The 15647-nt window shown below is 44.1% G+C and overlaps 1 protein-coding gene across 6 annotated transcripts in view; it reads left to right on the plus strand.

Annotated features, from left to right (window-relative positions):
• Positions 1–14229, plus strand: part of slmapa (sarcolemma associated protein a) — a 30788-nt gene extending 16559 nt beyond the window's left edge. For 3 of the 6 annotated variants that reach the window (XM_019879406.1, XM_019879411.1, XM_019879412.1), the window contains 19 exons: positions 22–93; positions 252–392; positions 476–613; positions 866–1034; positions 2565–2615; positions 3048–3206; positions 3840–3905; positions 4480–4539; positions 4627–4692; positions 5106–5186; positions 5439–5498; positions 5620–5745; positions 5842–5916; positions 6876–6976; positions 7053–7257; positions 7694–7811; positions 8207–8378; positions 8456–8590; positions 13690–14229. In XM_019879406.1, coding sequence (XP_019734965.1) covers positions 22–93; positions 252–392; positions 476–613; positions 866–1034; positions 2565–2615; positions 3048–3206; positions 3840–3905; positions 4480–4539; positions 4627–4692; positions 5106–5186; positions 5439–5498; positions 5620–5745; positions 5842–5916; positions 6876–6976; positions 7053–7257; positions 7694–7811; positions 8207–8378; positions 8456–8590; positions 13690–13785 — 2091 coding nt within the window. In that variant the 3' untranslated portion in view covers positions 13786–14229. The remainder of the gene's footprint in view (positions 1–21; positions 94–251; positions 393–475; positions 614–865; positions 1035–2564; positions 2616–3047; positions 3207–3839; positions 3906–4479; positions 4540–4626; positions 4693–5105; positions 5187–5438; positions 5499–5619; positions 5746–5841; positions 5917–6875; positions 6977–7052; positions 7258–7693; positions 7812–8206; positions 8379–8455; positions 8591–13689) is intronic. The other 3 variants (XM_019879407.1, XM_019879409.1, XM_019879410.1) reach the window with 3 other exon arrangements.
• Positions 14230–15647: the final 1418 nt, after the last annotated feature.

Genomic DNA, 15647 nt, shown 5'->3' on the forward strand with positions numbered 1-15647 from the left:
CAAACACTATTCCTTTGTCAGGCTCTGATTGATGAAGACCGTCTGTTGTCCAGACTAGAGGTGATGGGCAGTCAGCTGCAGGCCTACTCTAAGGTGATCCACGCTTACATTCACACACTCTTGCTCCCACTTTCTCCCATCTCTTTCTCTTACTTTCTCTCTCTCTCTCTCTCGATCTCTCTCGAGTGGTGTGTCCACATTGTCACCTCATGCGGACACGATTATATTGTATTTTTGGCGTCGGCTGTCAGTCCCAGACGGAGGATGGCATTCGTAAGGAGCTGCTGGCCCTGCAGGAGGATAAACACAACTACGAGACCACGGCCAAGGAGTCTCTCCGGCGGGTCCTGCAGGAAAAGATCGAGGTGGTCAGGAAGCTGTCGGAGGTGGAGGTGCGACCCGCAATCCGCTCGGTAACGGCACATAGTCACAAAGCTAGCTCGTTAAAGTTGTTTTTCACTGCCCCGGCCTTCAGCGCTCGCTCAGCAACACGGAGGATGAGTGCACTCACCTGAAGGAAATGTCCGAGCGGGGCCAGGAGGAGCTGAGGGAGCTGGCCAATAAGTACAACGTTGCCGTCAATGAGATCAAAGAGCTCACTGACAAAATCAAGGTGAGGCCTCTTCACGGTTTCACAGGTATGAAAGCAGACTTGATGCAGTCCTCTCTGAAATGGCTCAGTTGCTTCAAAATGCTCCTGCTTGCCTCTTAACTGGAGCACGTAATAGGGAGCCCATGATTATTCTGGCCTCACTCCACTGGCTGCTCATGCATTTTAGAGTTCAGAGTTTCTTTTTTGTTCTAAAATCTGCCGATGGTACGCTCTTGAAATAATATTGACTAATAGGTGAATTCCCTCCGGCAGGCAGCGGAGGGCCGCCAAGAGGAGCTGACCCAGCGGGGGGCGTCGGAGAAGAGGGAGCTGGAGCTGCGCATCGAGGAGATGGAGGAGAAGGAGCAGGTTCTCCAGGCCCGCATCGAGGCGCTGCAGGCCGACAACGACTTCACCAACGAGAGGCTCGCTGCCCTGCAGGGTACTCGCACATTGCCTCAAAATTATGTCACCACATTTGCGGGGTAAAATAATGAGATATTATCTACCATATACAGGAGGGTCCCGATAAATTAGCATCGTGCAGAAAACTTAATTTATGTCAGTCGCTCACTTCAAAAGGAAAATTAGATGGGTGTCTCCACAATTTATGAGCCAAAGTACATATTTGAAATCTTTGGCCAGTCCTGCCACGAATAACAAAAATCCCCAACAGGCCATTTTTTTTCTTTCCTTGTTCACAAGGTTATGTTCAGACAAGATTAAGCTCCTCCCCTCATCTCAGCACACAGTGGTACCTTGGTGATTAATCCATTCCAAAAAGTTTGAATAAAACCAAATCACATGAAAACCAAAGCAAGGAAATAACCCCTGACACCCAAACATATGAAGATTTTTTTTTAACAGAGAATAACTGTAGTTTAACATACAGAAACAATGTGAAATTAATATAAATGACCAATGAAATTGTTAAATGAACACACAACACATACGTCACATTTACTTTCATGAAACAGATCTGATCCCCATGACTGTTATGGTGTGTTTGCACCCTCTCTTGGTAAAACGTGTGTACTGCAGCGAAGCAGTGAATTGCCTCGTTCAGCCGGTCAGCTATCGACCATGCAAGTGTTTCACTCTAGCCCCTCTTCACCAACATCTCCCCATGCTGATACTTGGCTAACCATTATGACGTTAACAGAAATATAGAAAGGAAATATAGAGACATGGTACAGCCATATTGTCAACAAAAGAGCGGAGAATGGCCGAGACGTCCGTGATGCAATGCGGGATGACAACACGTTCACAGGTGTGAGAAGAAAACACTCAAAGTTGCGTATGCGTCAGAAATTATTTTTAGGGGGACTCAATTCCATGAAAAGATTGGCCGAGTCATGTGGAAAGGCAGGTGAGTTTGGTACGGACCATTTTTTTACTGTTTGTAAACCGATTGAATATACAAAAACTGAGACCAAAGTTTGGCTGAAAAAAAGTTGAAAACCAAGTTTCACATGGGGCACATGAAAACTTCAGTTCTACCGTAGTGGTTTGGTTCCAAGATGCCACATGATGGAGCCAAAGCAATTCTTACATTAGGCATGACTTTGACCGGAACGCAAAACGGTGAGGAGGTGGGCTTTGAAGCTAACAGTTTCCGTCGGAAATGTACGACTGTGCACATTTGTTTGAGAGATCTGAATGATAATCTTGAAGATGATTTCTGATTCTTTAATGTCGAGAATAGTGCTGAAACCCATCTACCGGGAGTTTTTCAGGATTGGAATTTCTGCCCTGTGGGGTCAAACCTCTACCCTCATGAAGACGTTGCTCCCGTTTTTGGGGACAACCCACTCAAGCAATAAGCCAAAAACAAAACATGGGTATTAGACTGTTAAAAAAAAAGATCCTGTTCAAAACAGGTATGGTAGGAAAAGGCCCCTGCCACCGAATGCGCAAACAGCTCCGGGTTAAGTGAGTCAATGCCTCTTTCCCTTGCTGTTGCTGTCTACAGTGCGCTTAGAGCAGCTCCAGGAGAAAAGCGTTAAGGAAAACAACAGTCTGGGTGAGTCCATGTGTCATTTGTCTGGCCCCTCTGCTCACCCGCACGTCCTGCATGACAACCGCCCACGTGCGCCAAGTTCCATTTCGGATTGCATGCTGGTCTGTCTTTCTTCATCTGTGTGATGCTATCCGTGACTTCTTGTTCTTCCTGCTCTTCACGGTTCAAGTGGCACAACTTGGGACAAGCTGGATTGGTTTATTTGTCCTCAAGAATGACAGGAAAGGGTGCGCGGGTTCTCTATGTGACGCGGTTGCGCTTTCTGGAGTTTCTGGGTGGATTTTCAAATGCTTCTTGGGTGGCGTATGGTGTTTGAATCAGCTCACGGAAATGCTCGTGGTGCCTGACCCGCTACACCGACACTGCGCACTTGGCCGCCACGTGGTGAAGGGCCCCTCTGCAAATCGTCGTTTGTGTGATGTGGTCACGTGACAGATGAAGACAAAGCCTCCCCTGAAATGGTGGCTCCCGCAGAGGACCGGCCCGTCGAGGACCAGCCGAACTCGGAGCCGCCTAAGATCCGCGTGGAAGAGGAGGACGAGGATGATGAAGATACAGACACTGACGATGGAGCAGTTGGAGGAGATGTGGATGGTAGCGGTGGTTTTATGATGATTGCTTCTTTTCAACTGTACATTAAGATAATCTTGCAGTACAGATCCACTTGTTGCTCCCTTCTCAAAATGGTTGAATTATCTTCCGATGCGAGCCTGGTCACCGAACAAATGACACTTCTATTTTAAGGCTCTATCTTAAAAATTGTACCTGAAAGCGGAGTTTATAAAACAGCTTAAAATGTCTGTTATGGAGAAATGCAAAAAGATGCGAGGCAGACTGGGAGGAAGAAATATGTTGGAACATAATCGTGGATGCACACAACATTGTGGAATGACCACATCAGAGTCTAGTTGTCGAAAAAAAATATTTTGAGGGCAAAGAATTAGACAAAATGACAAGAGCTCCCTTGAAAATAAGTTTGTATTTGGTTTTGTCACTTGAGCCGTCTTTCTGTCCGCGCTCGGTCCATCCACTTCCCGTTCCCATCCCGCGATTTTGAACTTCAACATCTTTCCGCTCTGATCTTCTCTGTGGCGCTCGGCTTGCGTGTTTGTCCTTCCCAAGTGGTCGCCCGCTGTCTCATCTTTGGGCTCGCGCAAGCTTCTGTCTTGAGAGGAGACGCACCGGACAAGTGGCCGAAGTAACTCCAGTCTCTTGTGTTTCTGTCAGACAACTGTCACATTAACAACAGTGGAGGAGACACCACTCGAATCCAACAGTTGATCGAGTGTCCGCGTGAGTACAAATACGTCTTCACGCTCTTTTTCATCTTCATACGCTCTTCTTCGCCATCATCCTTCTTCCTCTTTTGAGGCCACCACCTCCATCATCTTTCTTTGGCCCTTCTTTGCCCCCAGACTCATCCACTCGGATTCTTCACCAGCATTGGAAGCCCTCATAGCATGTCCACGATTAATTTAGTGTGTGGGGAATTTCCTTTGCATGCTTATCTGCCATTTTTTTCTGGTGTTATTCTATAAAAAAAATCTTGAATTGTATTTATTTTTATTCTCCACCATTCTCCTGTGTGCTTGAAAAGTATGAAACCGTTACTTTATTGGCCCACCTAATGAAGAAAAATACAATTTTACAAGTGAACAGAATGCTTGGAATACTTCACATACTTTTCTGCTTATGGTTTAGTCCAAAGACTTCCTTTATTTAGTTTGAGATGTTGCCCATTGCCTTTGCATTCAGATTGCCCTCTGAAAACACCCCCCCGCCTTCCCCGTACAAATGGCAGCAATGGATGATGATAACTTTACCGACCGACGATTGCTTGTTTACTTTGTTTCTGTTGTATCTGCAGCAGTGAAGCAGCTGAAGGAAGCAGTCAGTTCGTCCATCCACAAACTGGCCAACTTTGATGGTGAGAATTTTTTTAAGAGGAAGGATTGTTTTTCGGAATTGCACAATTGCTGCTACACGGCATCCGTTTTGTGTGCGGGTCTATTAGATGCCCACCTGCAGAACAACCAGACGGCAGGAGACGACATCCTGACCAGCCCGGACCGACTCAAAAGTAAACATTGTTGTTCCCCAAATCACATTGTTAGATGATTTCAGCGTATTGCACGTAAATGGTGGAATTAAATATAATTTTTGACTTTGATTACCCTGAAAAATTGCCATATTTTGGTATCTTTGGGCGGTGACGGACTCTTGTCAGTCTATTTCAGAACAGAACGCTGACCCACCCAAAAGGTGGACAAATGCTAATATTTACAGGCAGTGTCAAAGGGCCCGACAGACAACACAGAGTGTAAAAGGCTGACTCTGGAGAATCCTTTGCTGGCACCACACAATCAGTGCAAAGCCTTACTTATAGGCATTCACTGCTACATTAACCCTAATTATGAGGTCTTGTCCACCAAATGCTCTTCTACCTGCCTCAGGAAGATGTAAATTAAAGCTTGTGTGCGTTTGTGTCCGTAGGAAACCAGATGGATGCCAAAGAGTCAGACATGTCGGATACGCTGAGCCCCAGCAAAGACCGCAGCAGTGACGACACGTCAGGTCAGCCAAACTACCTCAATCCATGTCATACTATTCCGCAACCTCATTTTCACGACATAGATGTCATCAGTTGTTGTTCAGTTCTTGAGGTGTTTTTTCCTCTTTCAATTTAAGACAGCATTATTTATGAACCATGAATTTGAAATCGAAAATTGAAATGAACTGAATGTCTATTACCTCCGAATAAAAGCTAACTTTTTTTTCCTTTTTTTGGTGGGGTGGAAAAAATGATGAATGCAACCTATGTTACAGATGGCAACATGGACGATCAGGAGCTCAACGAACCTCTCAACAGAGTCTCTCTGCTCAAAGGTGGCAATGGCAACATGCACTATTTTATATTATTCAAGTAATAATAGTATTCCACCATAGTACTAGTTAGTTGAAATGTAAAGTCAAATTTAGGTTGATCCTTTTGGGGGGTTTTCTGTAGCCGAGTTGCTTCGGGCCGGCTTGGAGCCCGGCGATACGGAGCAGGTCATCCACCACCTCCACAGGGAGCTTCTGGAGGCCCAGGAATTATCCAACACCGGCAAACAGAAATGTCTGGAGCTTCAAGGTGAACAAATAAATTATAATCATCAGAATCTGTATTCTAGCCAATTCAAAATATTGATTTGTGTGAGTGCGTGTGCGTGTGTGTGTGTGTGTATAGCTCTGCTGGAGGAGGAGAGGAGGAATAACTCGAAACAGACGGAGGAGTCGACTAAACAGATCCAGTACCTGCAGAGTTCGTATTCACGCACAGTACAACTTGTTAAGGTGGAAATAGCATTGTGGGAAATAATGCAATTACAAACCATTCCCAATTTACTGTCATGCAAGTAGAGATGAAACGGTACGGAAATGTCCTGTAGTGACCAATATGAAGATGTTCATTGGTAAATATTTGATTAAACAAAAAAAAAAAAGGAAAAAATGTAAACATCTGGGAAAAATGTACATTATGTCAAAAACGCTAATATATAGAATAGCCAAACTAACTATTACAATTACAAAATAGTATAAATTATTAGACATTTTTTAATATACAGGCAAGTGTTGAAAAATGAAAAAAAATGCAAACATTTGAGTCAACATTAAAACTATTGGTGGAAAAATGTAAAAATATGACGTGTGTTACGTGAAAATATTACATAAGATAGGCAAAAATACAAAAGGTAACATGAAAAAAATATACAAGCTATTCAACAAAATTGTGAAAAAAGACATTAAGAATAAAAAGTGTGAAAAAAAATATTCTGTGGACAAAATATGAAACATTTAACAAAACATTAACTCTATGAGGGAAAAATAAGAATATTAAGAGTACAGGTTGCATGAAAAAACATGAAAATAAATAGATGAAGTATTAGGGAGAGACAAACATGACAAAATAGAAAATAATAGTAAAAATATTACATGAAAAATAAGCAAATATTAGGAAAAAATACAAAACATGAGGTGTAAAAAACAAAATATTAGACATATTAAAATATTTGCCAAAAACACAATAATATTTGATGTAAAATACACAAATATTAGGAATGCAATGCAAAAACATTCTAAAATAAAATCCTCCATGGTTCCTAACTCTGAAATGTTTCCTTCTACAGTTTACTTCTTCTTTCCTCCTTTGTTTGCTGTTGCTCTCCGTAGAACTGGACTTGAGGTTCAACTACTGTTTTGTTTGTTTGGTGCATCGTATAGCTCAGCTTGGGAAGCTGCAGGCCGACATGGAGGCTCTGAGAGAGCAGAGGGAGAAGACCATTTGTAGCACCAGAGAGGATCTCTACTCCGCCCAGGAGGAGGTAAGGCACCCCTGCGCTCGTCACGCCTCCTCACAAAAGAATTCACGCCCCTTGCGCGTCGTTCTGGTGGTCGCAGATCCTCGTCCTGCGGCACGCCGCGGAGGCGGCCACGGCCGAGCGCGAGCGGGACATCGCCGCCCTGCAGGAGGACTTGGGCAGCGTGCGCTGCGAGCTGGAGCGCTGGAGGAGCACGGCCGCCAAGTCCGAGGAGGAGATCAGCCGGCTGCAGGAAGATTTAGCGCAGCAGCAGCTGCAACGCAGCAGCGCCAGTCAGCTGCAAGGTATGAGACAGTCAAACGCGTTAAAACGTGAAATGAAGCGCCATCAACCAGTCATTCCCAACCTCTGTGCCATGGTACGTTAGTGTGCTGTGAAAAAATGGAAATCTGTTGAGTGCTGAGTTCTGGGCGCAGTCACAGAACAAATGAAAGCCATAATAGGTGCACGATTAACCTGTGCATCCACCTGTTGCCATTCATCCAACCATTAAAGCACGCGCAGATGGACACACTTAGTGAATATGTGAATCGAAAGAGACAAAAAAATATTTTTGTATATATCAAATACATTTTCCCAAAAGAACTGAACAATAGTTTGTTGGCGCACTCACAAGTTCAAGGTATTTAGTGTTCACATTATGTGGGTATCGTGTTTGGGTGGGGTGCCGTGACAATTTTCTCATGCTAAACAAGTGTGTCTTGCTTTGCTTCGTCCTAGTGGAATGTGCGACACTGCAGCAGCGGTGTGCGTCTTTGCAGCAGGACTGTGACAGCCTGAGGGAGGAGAGGACAACTCTTACAGACAAACTGCACCGCCTGGAGGCCGAACTGTGCAGGTACACTCACTCACCTAAGTCCATTTGACGACAGTTGAACACTCGCTATTTGCGAGTGTTAGGGGAGCAAAACTCTCAACACAAAGCCCAAAAATTGCAAGTAGTTGATGACACTTAAACCCCGCTCCCTCCTAAAATTGTATTTACATTCGCCCGGAAAGCAAATATGCTGTTAATGCAAGATGTTTTTTATTTTATTTTTTTGTATTTTGGTCGGATTTTATGAAGAACTGCATTTGTGTTTAGCTATGAAACGTTTTTTTTTCCCTGGTTGTTCCTTTGGTTCCCTGTTCTACTTTTAGCAACATAAACGCGCAAAAAATATGGTTTGTAAAAAAACTTGATTGAACTAAAATTGACTTTTTTTTTTTTTTGCTTTTGGTGTCTCTCTGCAGCACCAGGGCTCAGAGTCTGGTCCTCAGCAACAGTCTGGAGTCCCTGGAGAAGCGGGAAGAGCTTTTGCAGGGCAAGCTGGGTTCTTTGGAAAACCGGCAACTGCAGGACGAGAGCCGGCTGAAGAACCAGCTGGACCAGGCCCACGACCGCACGGACTCTCTGCAGAAAGAGGTACACACCGGCTGTCAATTCTCAACAATGACAGGACACGTTTACGACAGGATAACCGGCATGGGTGTGTGTCGCAGTACGAAGACATGCAGTCGCAGTTGTCGGACCTCCGTCAGCGCTACGAGAGGACGGAGCGGGAGAAGACAAACATACACCAGGAGCTGGAGCAGTGCAGGAGCAACCTGAAGCTGCTACAGGACAAGAACAGCTCTGTGAGCGCACACACGCATGCACACGGACACCTGCTGCGCAGGTGCAAATGGGGAAAGAAAAGCCATCATCCGCAGCTGTTTTTTGGTTTTGCTTCTTGATGTTTCCCTGCTGTTTTTATGTTGTTAATTTGCAGCAGAAACATCGGGTTGTGTGTGTGTGTCTTTGTTTGTGTCTTTGTGTCTGTGTGTCGCACCAGTGGTCATACAGTGGTACCTCTGAAGGTTGTCCACGGTCCATTCGGTGATGTCGGACGCCGTTTCAATACAACATTCGATCCCTTGCGATTATGACTTATTAAATTTTAGGAAACATCATACATAATGTACAGTCTAATAATATATGTATATGTGGGATAATAGATTCAACAGTCCGTCGTAAGACTTTTAGCAACTCCAGAGTAAAGCGTTGAACACTAAATCGTTACTGACAAAAATGTAAGCAAAAAAAGTGAAAAACTGGAGGAAAAAAACCCACTTAAAATGAAAATATGCCCCCCCCAAAAAAGAAAACTGAATAAATGTAAAAAAAAAAAAAAAAAATCTGATAGACACCCAAAAAGTTGGCTACACAAAAAAATGTGTTACCTTATCTGACCCCCCAAACTAAAACCCTCCCCTAATCCCAAAATTGACCAAAAACTGACTTTGACAAATTTGGCAAAGAAGGGACTGAATTTTGCGTGATAGAACAGGCTCTGACAAATATGACCTGACTAAAACGTGACCAACCCCTACCCCCCCTCTCTCATATAAATCATGAAAAATTGGGCAAAATAAGAACAAATCACTTTGAAAATGTGATAAGCAAAAAAAAAAAAAAAAACTGATATGAATGATAGTGTTTTTAAAAATTTACCAATTTATTTGCAAATCCGGGAAATAAAAAGATAAAAATCTGACAAAGTACAGCAAAAAAAAAAAAAAAAAAAGACAATTGGACAACTTGCTGAAAACTCAAGAGAAACCGAGCCAAGTGGAATAAAATCAGGTGAAAGTGCAAAAGAGCAAAACTATACAACAAATGTCATCAAACTAAGCAGACAAACCAATACGCTTACTTCACGTGAACATTAAATCGGAAACGTTTTTGGCGGCGTTTTGAACTTGCAGATTTGGAGGTACCACTGACGTCGTAAACCATGAACCCAATCACACGTAACAACAATCATGACCGCCGCCGCCAAGCGATTGCAGCAACACAAACACACACACGCAAACGGCAATCATAAGTAGCGTGGCAGCCGAGGTGACGTGTTGCTGCCTCACGGCCTCGCCTCGGCTGAAGTAAAGCAGACGCTAGTTCGACGCCCCCCACCCCACCACCCCTCCCTTGCTTCAGCTTCCTCCTCTTCTGACCCCACATCAGGATGTTTAGCTCGGATAAACACAATCATGCGGCCAAATAAACAAACGGCTCCCACACTGACATCATTTATTTGTAAATGACTACCATATGGCAATTTTCCGCAAGTCTCCGTCCGCGGACATGGCAAAGTAACAGGTGGCATTGTAAAGCCCCCTCACGCCAAGGGCATTTGAGCTCCTTAGAATGCTGAAGAAAGTCGTTTTGATGAAAAGTCACAATTGGGGGCAAAGTGGAGCCCTGCTATTGGAAGGGGAATTATTAGAGACCAGTGCAGACCGCGAATAATCAAGTTGATGCCCAGAATAATTGCATTGAGAATGATCTTTTATTTTGAAGAAAGAATTCTTGAAAAAATGGAATGTATAGTGGAGCCTCAAGTAAGGAATGACCATTTTTCAGGTTCACAAACCAAAACGGTTTTTAGCTAAAAAATAAAATCCGCGCAACATATAGAGAGGTGAATATACACTTTATGATGATGAAATCACACTGCGTCTTCTTGTCCCTTTTGGGTCGGCATGTCCAGGTTGATTGGGGTTACTGCTGTTACCACCCGTGTCAAAGCTGCGCCGCATTCTGGGAGGTGGCAGCCATTTTGTGCCCCCAAAAAAATTTCTTGAAGCGAAATGGTATATAATCAGAGGGGTCATTTTTCTTTTCAGATTTTTTTTCCTGAACAGAATTGTTGGTAAACTGAGGTTTCTATTGTATAGCTAATAGGTTTTCCAAAAATAAAAAATTGGATTTTGAAAGGGGCTGGATTGTGAATCGATGAGTCCATGAATGCTGAAGCAGGTATATGGGCGATATGGCGCCTCTGTCAAGCGTAGCGTCAGACAAAGCCACTCGACACCGACTTCGCCGCAATTGTCTTCGTCTCATTCGAAAGTGGCGCTGATGTCATTAAAATAACACTTCGCTGAAAAACTTTCAACAAATGCTTCTCCGTACCTGTCCCACATATTTTAGGCTAGTTGCTAGCATTGATAGCTGGCCAGCTTGACAGTGACTGGACGTTTGCAAAATTTCCCTCTTTGGTCCCGAAGCCTTCAACAGTGGGGTGATGAGTTTTGTGGAGGAAGTCGTGTTGTCATGATTGACAGACATTGCTTTGCACCCCCTCCCCCAATCCTTTTTTCTGCCCCCCTCCCTCACCACCGCTACTGCGTCCTCCCATGTTTGTTTTGATTTGCTGGCTGATTACTTCTTATCCCTCTCCTCCCCTTGAACCCCTTGACCCCCCCCCTATTCATGGGTCTTGTCCTGGCTCTGCTCTACTGGTGTTTCGGCCAGTTGTGGTAGAAAGGTACACGCCGACGACATGTGTGTCCGTCTCCCCAACGCCGCCGTCTGTCTCACTTCCAGCACTCCTTTTTTTTAAAGGCAGATTTTTCACCCCGCCTCTTTTGCAGGTTGCTGACACGGGTTGGTTGGATCACGTCTTCCTGCCAATTTTCCGTCACCTGAGGGAGTATCAAAGCCGCAACAGAGGCGGGACGGCACCTCCGTTCACGCAAATGCAAAGGCGGGTGGGGGTGGAGCTTAATTGCGCCATTTCGTTGTAAGCAAATGCCCAACGACTATTTTACATCAAAACCTGATGGTGGGTTGCTGTGTTGTGGTCATATCCCATTTTGCTGGGGTCTGTGTGAAAAGCCAAGTGGACCAATTGCCACTACAGCCACACAGTTTTGCAGAATCTTTGTGTAAAAGTCTAAATCTGGAGCAAGAGAGGGAGGAGCCTATTTTCACACGGAGGTCCTGCAAATTCGTGCATCAGATTTAAGGCCTCGTCTCTCTCTCTCTCTCTTTCACATTCTCAAGCATTTGACACTTCACAGAAACCCTGCAAAATTTCGATCTACGAAAATGTCTGCACGTTTGGGTCAATTTTGCAGGCTCTCTGTATGAAAGGAGCTACTCTTTCTTTCTATGCTCTTTCAACCAGAGATCTGGTGTCAAATGTTTTTATACAGAACCCAGCGAAATGGGATCAAGTCGCAGCCTTATGCGCTTTTACACAGCATCGGAATTAGGCGACATCAGCGTCTTGTTGGGACAGTTGCTTTTGATGCAAAAGGGGTTCAACACGAGTCCCTACACAAAGGTGCACTCCCGCCTCTGACACGTACTCCCAGCTGGCAGAAAATTCCCGGGTCGACTTTGTCCCTCCATTCCGCGTCAGTGTCACTTTTACATAAGGATGAAAAAGGTGGGGGTGGGGGGGAAAGCCCACTTTTACGGTTTTGCAGTGTGAAAGGGGTGATAAACTTGGTTCATCTCTTTCGTTGGGATGTGAAAATGTTCCGAGGTTTGTGGCATTCAGGGGCACACATTTGAAACATCCACTTTTTCAACTCTCCTCTCACGACAGCTGCGATCTATTTTGGATGTTTTGACAATCGTCATGTTTGGCCCTGAAGTCCCAACAGGACATTTTCTTTCCATTCTTTCTTCATCCTGACACCGCGCGCACGTCTGTGTGTGTGTGTTCTTGAACGGATCGCACACTCGGAACTCTGCTCCTGAAAGCCGGCGCCCCCAAAAGGTGCTCCCGTGGTCGTCTTGCTTTTCGCGATGCATTTGTCATTTTAAAGAGCAGAGTTCCATTTTGCCGCTCGACCGTCTCAACGTTTCCCTCGGCTTCTTTTTTTTTTTTTTCTCACGCATGCGCCTGTCTCATGTCTCCGCTTGGCTTTATTTTTTTTCCAATTCGCTTGATTGTTTCTGCCTTTTGAAAACCCTTTCTATTCTCATATGCACGCAGACCCTCGAGGTGCACAGATTGTGTTGTCACTCAAAGAGAAAATCTACTTTCGTTTGATAAGAAATGAAAAATGATCTCCCGTTTTAAAGGTCGAAGGTGCAATGTTTTAAAGAATGTCGTTTGACAAACGAAAAGGGGTTGTCGTTTTACAAGAATAAAGTCTCGATTTTCATTCTATTCCAAGGAAAAAAGTTGCCTCTACATAGGAATCAAATCTAATCCGTTTTGCAATCATCCATGAAGAAAAAAAACAACAAACTTGGTGGCATTAGTACAAGAAATAAAAAAATCCTCGAATCGACAAAGGCCCGCTGGCTTCTGTGACATTTGAGAAAGGCGCGGCATTAATTCGTCTGGATTTTCTCAGGTCATAATTTGGTAAGGTGTGTCGGCGGTTTCTCACCACGGCACGCTTGTTCACCCGCGACGCGGTGACATCATCAGGATGAGTCATCAGACGTGACTCAACCTGACAAGATGGCCATCATTAAATATGACTCATGTGACCGCTTTTGTTCGCCCAAACGGCACCCTTCAACTAATGCGCCCGCAAGTACAATTGGAAGCAGAAAACAAAGACAAACTGGAGCTCTTTGAGGGTCTTTCAATGTTCAACTCCACACTTTTCTTTCCCTCCTTCTATCCGAGTTGGGCAAAACGGACACCACAAGCAACCTGCTAACCTCAATTTCTTTGTGTGTGTGTGTGTGTGTGTGTGTGTGTGTGTGTGTGTGTGTGTGTCTGGTCATGTGTCTGTCACCGTGTTTACGCATATGTGTACGCGTCTGCCTCTGTGTGTGTGTGTGTGTGTGTGTGTGTGTGTGTGTGTGTGTGTGTGTGTGTGTGTGTGTGCGCGCGTGCGTGTGTGTGTGTGTGTGTGCGTGCGTCTGGTCATTTGTGTCTGTGTCACTGTGTGTTTACGCATCTGCATGTGCGTGTGTGTGCGTGTTTTGTCTCTCCGCACAGGGCGGCTGGAGCCCCTGGATGCCGGTCATCGCAGTGATGGTCGCCGTGACGGCAGCCATCATCTACCCCAACCTCTCCAAGAGCAGCTCGGCCTAAAGCGCTCGGTGTCACGCGCACGCACGCATGCACACACGCACGCGGTTTATTTGGGGGGGGGGGGGTTTCTTGTGTGAGCCAGACAATGTCCTGTGATCAAGGTGGGAGGTTAATGATGATACTACACAATCCTACAGAAAAGCGTGCGCACACACATTCACACTCACAAACATGTATGGGCGTTGTTTGAACAGTGCACCACTGCTTCACTTGTATAAAGTCAAATTGTACATAATTGTAGAGGGAATATCAAAGGTTGTGGTTTCTCACAGACTTATTTTGTCGAGCGGCGGGAAGTTTAGTTTATTATTTTTGTTGTTTTTGTCGTTATTAATCATTTGTGCTCTCTCTCAGCTGTGTTGTGTTTTTTGTTTTTTTCCTCCTCCATTGTTTTGGTCAAATTTCTGGCGAGCGAACCGAGCTTCCACACACACGCACAAAAAATCTGCTAGGGGTCACAATTTTCTCTTTTGCCGTTCGTCCATGACTTTTTGGAGTTTGCGTTTTCGTACCCTGTCTGATTACACGGAACAGTTTGTTGTTTTTTTGTTTTGTTTTGTTTTTTGTTTTTTTTTAAGTGTTGAAATCCCTAAAATTTGCTCAGTGTTTTGTATATAAACATGTTATCAGAAAACCACCCAAAAAAGTTGGTTTCCAGAAATGCACAAAATGTGTATATTGTTCATTTTTTGAGGGACCCTGCAACATTTTGAACAAATCCACCCCCCCCAAAAAAAGTTTTGTCTGATGCATGATTTTTGGTTCCAACACAATTGCAAATGTTCTCACAAAAACACCACCAAAAAGACCTGTTTCTGATAAAAGCAGGAAAAAGATAATTTTTTTGGGGGGCGGGGGTTCTTTTCAATATTTTTTTTCTCCCACGTTTTAATTTTCAGCCACCAAACTCTTGCCCGATATTCGTAAAAACGTCCTCATATTTCACATTCAATCAGGAAAAAAAAAACTGCGTTTTGAGACGCTGAATTTTGGTGACTAACGTCATTTGAACAACACCAAATTTTTCCCCTCAAAAAGCAAGAAAAATGTGCAGAATGTATCCATTGGTGATTGGTTGTCACGTTTGACCTCGCTTGAGTTCTTTTGTGGAAGCTCGGCTCCTCTCGAAGTTGGCCATGGTTAACGGCGGCTAAAATGGTCGCCATTTTGTTTTTTTTGTTTTTTTAATTCTTTTTGCTTTCTCCGTTGATTTTCTTTTGGAGGGAGCAGGGGAGAGGTTTTGAAACTTGAAACCAAATGATTAAATATGGTTAAAAAAAAGTATTTTTTATGTTAACTTTGAGGGCACACAAAAAGGGGGGTCAAAGTGCCTCTTCTAATGTAACTTAACACCGAATTTTGTGTGTATGTGCACACAACCCCACATGCGTGCGCGCGCACACACAAACACACACACGATTGCCCGTGCGTCAGCGCTGTGCCATTTGTGTCCATTTTCACATCTTCAATAGCAAGTTAAAAAAAAATAATAATTCTTGTCGTCTTTGTCAATGTGATTAATTTCACATTTACTTCACATTCACTTTTGTCAACTTCTCTGTCAACTCCGGTCAACTTTTGATACATTACCGTCAACTTTTTTTAGTTGATGGGACTTGCTGCCAAATTAAAAAAATGGAATTGGTGTCAAGCATGCGTCCACTTTGTCAATTTTCGGTCACCTTTTTCCAACGTGAGCTTGATGGTCACCGTTTTTTGTCACCTTATGTCAACGTTCTGAAATTTTTCGTCAGGTTTTTCGATTGCCAAGTTTGTCAACCATGTTAGCTTAATGCTGAGTTTAAATTTTTCTCTTTTTTTCCCCCTAACTTACTGTCAGGTTTCACAACCTACTCGCAAAC

Source organism: Hippocampus comes, unplaced genomic scaffold (assembly GCF_001891065.2).
Source record: "Hippocampus comes isolate QL1 unplaced genomic scaffold, H_comes_QL1_v1.1 scaffold44, whole genome shotgun sequence".
Lineage (NCBI taxonomy): Eukaryota > Metazoa > Chordata > Actinopteri > Syngnathiformes > Syngnathidae > Hippocampus > Hippocampus comes.